At 39.5% G+C, this 7,102-nt stretch overlaps 3 protein-coding genes across 3 annotated transcripts; 1 reads left to right on the top strand and 2 right to left on the bottom strand.

The window, feature by feature from the left end:
• Positions 1–2,682: 2,682 nt before the first annotated feature.
• On the bottom strand, positions 2,683–3,039 carry K441DRAFT_415781 (ankyrin; the record flags this gene model as incomplete). The annotated part of the gene is made up of 1 exon (XM_067641524.1): positions 2,683–3,039. A coding segment is annotated over one exon (357 nt), but the record flags the coding sequence as incomplete, so codon positions are not given.
• Positions 3,040–3,738: 699 nt separating this feature from the next.
• K441DRAFT_420295 (HET-domain-containing protein) lies at positions 3,739–5,532 on the bottom strand (the record flags this gene model as incomplete). The annotated part of the gene is made up of 2 exons (XM_067641538.1): positions 3,739–4,613; positions 4,776–5,532. Coding segments are annotated over 2 exons (1,632 nt in total), but the record flags the coding sequence as incomplete, so codon positions are not given.
• Positions 5,533–6,622: 1,090 nt separating this feature from the next.
• K441DRAFT_661096 (uncharacterized protein) lies at positions 6,623–7,102 on the top strand (the record flags this gene model as incomplete). The annotated part of the gene is made up of 1 exon (XM_067648828.1): positions 6,623–7,102. A coding segment is annotated over one exon (204 nt), but the record flags the coding sequence as incomplete, so codon positions are not given.

The following is a 7,102-nucleotide window of genomic DNA, read 5'->3' as shown; positions in this document are numbered from 1 at the left end:
AGTTACTAAAATTAAGAGATTCTATTACTGGATAAGATTATAACGTAATCTTAGTAATAGTAGATAAGCTTATAAAGTGGGGATACTTTATAGCATATATAGAAGAAATATTAGCAGAAGATATTACTAGAATCTATATTAAAGAAGTGTTTATAAGATATAGAGCACTAAGCAAGATTATATTAGATAGAGATTTAAGATTTATAGTAGTATTCTAGGAAGTATTCTTAGCGGAGCAAGGAGTTTAAGTAGTAACTTCTACCGTATATTACCCGCAGATAGACGGTTAGACGGAGAGATTAAATTAGACGCTAGAATAGTATTTAAGGTATTATATTAATTATATACAGAATAATTAGGTATCGCTATTACCAGTTATATAGTTTATATATAATATAACACCTTAAAAAGGAATAGGCATATTACTATTTAAGGTAAATTATAGATATAAGCTAAGAATATTGTTGTTATTATAGTAAGTAAAGAAAACGAGTAGTATAGCTAAAGAAAGAATAAAGATATTGATAAATCTTTATATAAACCTTATAGAATTAGTAAAGAAAGTATAAGAGAGAATAAAAAAGTACTATAATGTTAAGAGATCTAAGGGACTAGATCTTAAGGAGGGAGATAAAGTATAGATACTACACAAAAATTTCAAGAGTTAATAACTAAGTAAGAAGTTAGACTATATCAGACTAGGACCTTTTGAGATTATTTAAAGGATTTTACTAGTTACGTTTAAGTTAAACCTACTAGCTAAAATTAAGATTTACCCTATATAGTATATTATAATACTAGAGCTAGTATATAGAAATATTAAGCCACTAGTTTACGAAGCAGACATATATAAAGGGTAGGAAAAAGATAAATAGTAAGTTTTAAAGATCGTTGGTTATAAGGACGTTAATAATAAAATATAATACAAAATTAAGTAGATAGGCTATACTAAGACTACCTAGGAGCTACTAGAAAATTTAAAAAATGCTATAAGAAAGGTATAGGAGTATTAGAAGAGATTAGGTTAAGTAGTATTAAAAAAGAAGGATTATTAAAGAATAAGTTACCTAAGGGGGACCTAGGAAGAGTAGTTGCCAAACTACTTAGATCTGTTTCCTTCTCTATTAAAAGAAAATCTATTCTTTTATTACTAAGTTCCTATAAACCTTATTCTATAAGTTTCTACTTTTTAAAACGCACCTTCTTATAAACCTTCTTAAGATGGAGTAGATAAGTAAACGCCGCGATGCGAGCATTTAGGGCCTTCTGTTCTATATCCTAAGAATATTTTAATTCCATAAGGGCTTAAGACAGTTTACTATTTAGCTGCGTAGCAGTAGATTAAATATAAAACCCTAAGATAAATTAATTAGGGAACTAGATAACTATTAAAAATAATAGGTTACGTATATTTAGTATTAGAAGTAAAGCAAACGTCATAGGATAAACGAATATTTGCTTTAGTACACTCTAAGTAAGAGGACGGTTATTGTAAAGATGGGTTCGCCAACGCAATATAAACTAACCCCTCTTTTAAACAACGAGAACATAGAGATAGTATAATCTTGCTAAGAAATAATATTACAGTAACGGTGCGAGCACAACGTTAGGCATATAAAGAAGAAATTGCTTTAGGTATAATAAGCAATAATATTAACNAAATTAATTAGACGGANATTATACCTNTAGTAAATAACTTANAGATATTNNGNATCTTTAAGNANNAAGATANAGAGGAGGGAGATAGTATTACGGACGCTTTAAGTACAATATTATAACTACTAGGAGAGAAGTTAAAAAAAGCTAGTTAGTTAATTTAGGTATAGTCTAGAATGGAGCTAGTAGAACTATATAACGAGGAATAGTAACTAAGGTTATATAATATGCTACGTATTAAACAAGAGGAATAAGAGGAACTTACGTACCTTATATATAAGACGTATATTATATATAAAAAGGATTTTATAGGAGTACGGTTGTGTATTTAAGGACCCTTAATCCCTACCTAGATAGTTCCTTCCTTATAGTAATTCTTAGAATATAATTAGAGTTAATCTATTAGGCAACTACTCCACCAGTTGTTATTACGTTGTTAACTTCTATACTTGCATCACCTATATACCTAGCCTAATAACGAGCCCACCGTAGTTCCTGCTATAAGGTTCCGTTACATATATCACTAATATAGAAGTATAGAGTAGGCCTTTTTTAGGATGGTCCTTTAGGTAAAAAGAGGCTTTAGCTATATAAGCTTTACTATCTAGCTTAAAGACTAAGTGCTTTACTTACAATTAACGGTAACAATTATATTAACGGCCATTTAAAGTTAAAGCACGACCTTATTATTAACCCTAAAAGTTATAGTAGTAGAATACAACTACTAAGTATAGAAGCTTCTATTTGATTAGTGAGCACGGGCCACTATCTCGTTGGACGCAAATTGCCGTGTCGAGGGATACTCTACTAATAGGAGTTTTAGAGTACATCTAGCAAGATTGTGAAACTACCCTTGCGCGACCCTCGGCGCGACCGTCCCCATTTCACCCGTAGCCGTTAGGGCCTATAGTCCCAGAGCTGCCATGTATTCCGAAAGGCGCGGGTGTTCGTGGTTGCCCTCACCAAGTCTTGCTGTTGCAAAGAATCGCCCACTCTTCTAGACTCATTATTGTGGGCCCACCTCTCAAGGACACCAAGGACATCCCGGTGCTCTCTGTCAAAGGCCCAGTCCAGCGGTGTATGGCCTCCACTATCTCGTTGGCCCAAACGTGCGCCATAATCTAACAATAATGTCGTTACATCTAGATGACCGTTTCTAGCTGCCCAGTGTAGTGCAGACCAGTTATCATATTCCAATTTGTTTGGGTTCGCGCCCGCATCAAGCAATTTCTTGACGCATTCTATGCTACCCATTTCTGAAGCCCAGATCAAAGGCGTGTCATTCATCTCACGCACAACATCTACAGAAAACTCGTCTTGTGAAATATATAACTCCACAAGCCAGGGAAAGTTGAAATATGCTGCAAGATGGAGAGGGGTCTGGTTTGTCGGTACGCGCACACTCCCGTGGTGATTAATAAAAAACGTAAGTATCATAATACTATCTCTGTTCCTCGGGGACGACAGAAGTTTGCGGACCATGGTAGAAACTGCGGGCGAGGGTGTGCCGACTGCTCGAATATGAAAAGCCCAGCTCTCAATTGCGTAGTGTAGGAACGGATAGCGGCGAAGAAAGTTTCCTATCGTATCCACGTAGGTGGAATGCTCGCTAATTAACATCAAGAGCTGATCTAGCTCTAAGAACCCCTCTTTTCTGAGCAGGTACTGAACACATATTATTGCCAGATGTTCATTCGCCGCCTGGGTATCCATATCGAGTCCCGCAACGTCCTGAGCGCTTAAATTCCGTGCGAAAGTCTCAAGGAAACCCCTTGCTGTTTGATGGACAAAATTAATCTCTTCCCGTGGACCGTCGAATCGGATAAGTGACCCGCAAAGAAACTTTACATCCCCAGCAAAGTCGTACCAATTCGAAACACCAGTTTCCAAGCATAATCCTGTCTCCAGTTCCGCGAGGGTAAGACCGCGGCTCCCAAAAAGCAGCCAGCGGATAATTCTCCACGTGTCGTTCTTCCGAGTTGGGGACGTATTACAAAGGATTGCTTTGTAGGTATCAATAAGTGTTAGAGGTATTCTTGATAGTTTGGACATAATTACTTCGTCGCTAAGGCGTTCATCCCGCCGTTCCAACTCTTTCATGACCAGAACAACCCAGAGAAACATTCCGTGAGCATTTGCCTTCAAAAATCGGATGATGGTCTGGGTAATATCAGGATTAAGATGGCGATGGCGGGCAAATTCTTCCACCCGATTCTGTATAAGCATTTGGATATCGTCCGCTGTGTCAGCATCCGTTATTTCTAGCGTCGGAAAGCCCAAAAGGTGATCGAGGGTATCCCCATCTGGTCTGCCCGTGACAGCTACCTTCAGAACCGGCCCGGAACTCTTTAAAGCCATTAAACTTGCACTTTCATTGACAAGTCCTTTAATCCAATCCAGGATCAGCATTTGAGACTTGGCCTCGCACTCATCGATAGCGTCTAGGATTATATAGACCCGTGACCTAAGTAGTGTTTGCTCCAGCATCTCACCCAATAAGCCTAAAAGATTCTCCCATGACCATTCGAAGGCGCCTCTGGCGGACAACAAATCATGTCGTTTCATAAGGATGGGAAGGACTTGTGGCTCTTGGCGAACTAGCTGACTGGCGATAGTTCTTAGAGCAGCAGTAGCTGATTTTTCGGCTTCTTGGTTGGACTTCTGGAAAAAGAAGAGTAGCACCACGGGCTTAATTTTATCTTTCTGGGGAAATAGTGCTTCAGAAGTTTGATTTATAGAGATCATTTGGGAGATATGGGCCGCCATAGTGGTCTTGCCACAACCGGCCTTCGCTGTAATCCAGAGTAGGGCGGATTTGTTGCTTTTATACCAGGAGATAAATTTCCGGCTCTTTAAAATCCAGGCACAGGCATATTTGGAGCGACTCAGCGTTTGTAATAAGAATCGGGTTTGATCCGTTGCGACGAGATTTGCCAGACACACATCAGTCTTCTCTGCTGCCGATGCATCCGTAATTCGATGAGGGTCTCGCTGTTAATGCGTTGAAGTTAGTCTCCTCAGTTCTAATAAACACGCTCAGGTTGAAAAAGGAGCAATATGAATGTTCGTACGGTGAGAGCCTCAATAGCTGTTCGGATGAGAGGTAATTCATCCTTAACCCTTAGGGCTACTTACCCCGGATGTGGAAATTTCCTTTCTCAGTCGACGGAATGCGTTCTCCATACCTTCGCCATAAATGAGCGGCAAGTGGATGTCAAAAATACCCAGTAGACAGTAGGCTTGATCCTCATCGATTGTGGTCTCACGTTTTGCCGCCCATGACATTCGCTCTGTAATGCTAAATTGAGACAGAGGATTTCCTTGAAGGGCTCGAACCGCGATACCGGTTGTCTCATGAATTTGGAGTTCCAATGACTTCTTGTCGCCAAGTCGCTTGCCCTCTCGGGAGAAGAACTCGACTGATAGTGGAGCAAGAAGCTCTTGAAGCGTCCAGCCTCGGGTGAACCACCTACTCTGCTTGAAAGCCGGTTCGTATGGAAGCTGAGAAGGCTGAACGCCCTGACTGGAATTGCCGATCGATACATCTGATAGATAGGCGTAGCATTTGACTGCATTTCGGTACCAACGAAACATGGAATTGATGGCCTCGGAGAGCTCGGCGCTGCTTGATTTGTCAATGCAACAACTGTCTATCCAGATGTATTGCAGACCGTCCTTCTGAACTTGTTCTCCACAAAATTGGATCTTCCTGTAGCCGACTTTGCTAATCCCCACGCCATCTGTTAAATCCTTGAAGGTGACTTCCTGGTTATCCGCTTCCCATGTATGCGAAAGTATGGCATATTTAGGAGTCTTACCGCCAATAAACCTAATCAAGCTGGGATTGCCATCGTTGTTGACTTTCAAAAGATGCATTGCTGCATTCCGAAGGGCCTTGGAACGCCGATGTTCTCGAGGATGACGACAGCACAAAACATGTCTCTATTGCTTGGAATGGTAGCTTGAAAATGATGGGGCTTTCGCCCGATTTTCGTCAGCCCAGAGTTTGCAGGCGCCTACCAAGACGTCGTGGCCCAGCCCGTGGTGGTGATTGTTTGAATGATTGATTGATTGATTGATTGATTCTTATGCCACATGGGTGCCAGGCTCTACGTAGCCGAAATAAGTGTCGGTTTGGGGCACGTGCACGCCCCACCCAAACAAAGCCCCCTGAGCATGCCTTATAATTATAACAAACCTCACGATACCACCATTTCGCACCCAAATTCGTTTGGTGTAATTACTAATTATGGCCCGAGTTACTAAGGAGCCTGTATCCTGAAAGATGCGGGTAAAACACTTTACCCCACCCCTAGAATTGTACTATAACGCTGGGGAAAATAAGCATCTAAAGACTCCTCCACGCATAGGAGTTCTCTACGCCAAAATCTATAGCCAATTGCTGGGTAAGGCTATTCCTCTAGCTATTATATAGCAGGCTACTGGAATTGCTGAGCGCTCTTAGTAACGTATTGTAGCCTTAAAGTAATGCAGAACTATATATAATTCTAGGCTAGAAATAAGAGGGAGAAATTAAGCCCTTATAAAGGAAGACACCTACGCTATTGCCGTATATTTAGACGACCCTAATCTTAATTAAGACTTAAAATTAGCCCTATAGTAGACTATTGTTTAAAAGGCCCTAAATTATAAAGATCTTTTAATAGTTCTAACTTGGAGAATAGGTTGCTAACCTCTTGGAAATAAGCTAATTTAAAGAGCTATAAAAAAGGATAAAGGATATATTAATGTAAAGATGGAGGAAGAGAAGTGGCTTAACCTAGAGTAGGCAGATAAAAGGAAGAATTGGTACTATTTACAGCTAAAAGAAAGACCCCATCCTAAGGACTGGAATAATGTTGCTTTTTATAATAAATATTACTTTAGTTTAGGTGTAGAAGAAACCTATAGAATTAAGAGAAGGAGTAGCAATCTTTACCGCTATTTACCACAGAATGTTTATAGGAAGAAGGGAGTTACTAAAAAGGATAAAAAGGAGAAGGCCCGAGAGAAGAAGCATCTTAAACTATTTAATGTTTTTGTTGTTATTGGTAGGACCTAGAAGAAGTTCTTCTTATATAAGGTAGATAACTAGGTAGGCAAAATAAACTTAAAAGCCTATACCGAGTAGGTGTTGCTATAGCTTCTTTTAAAGTTTAATATTAAGGGAATTACTTTATATTAGGATGTAGATTTAGCGCATAAATTAAGGGAGTCTTTAGCCTGGGTAAAGGAATGGGACTTAAAGCTTCTAACATTGCCTGGTCTATTACCAGATCTATTAATTATGGAGTCCTTAGCCTATCCTGTTAAGAAGAAGTTCTATTTAAAGCGCGTGGAAGAGGAGGATATAGCATTGGAGCGTTTTATAGATGTTTGGGAGAACTAAGTGGATTAGGAGAAGATTGTAGAGATGTACAGCTGGTACACGAAGCGCCTGCATGAG

Source organism: Cenococcum geophilum, assembly GCF_001692895.1.
Source record: "Cenococcum geophilum 1.58 unplaced genomic scaffold K441scaffold_25, whole genome shotgun sequence".
Taxonomy (NCBI): Eukaryota; Fungi; Ascomycota; class Dothideomycetes; order Gloniales; family Gloniaceae; genus Cenococcum; species Cenococcum geophilum.
The sequence above is the reverse complement of the archived record's forward strand: the minus strand, read 5'-3'. Positions and strand labels throughout refer to the sequence as shown.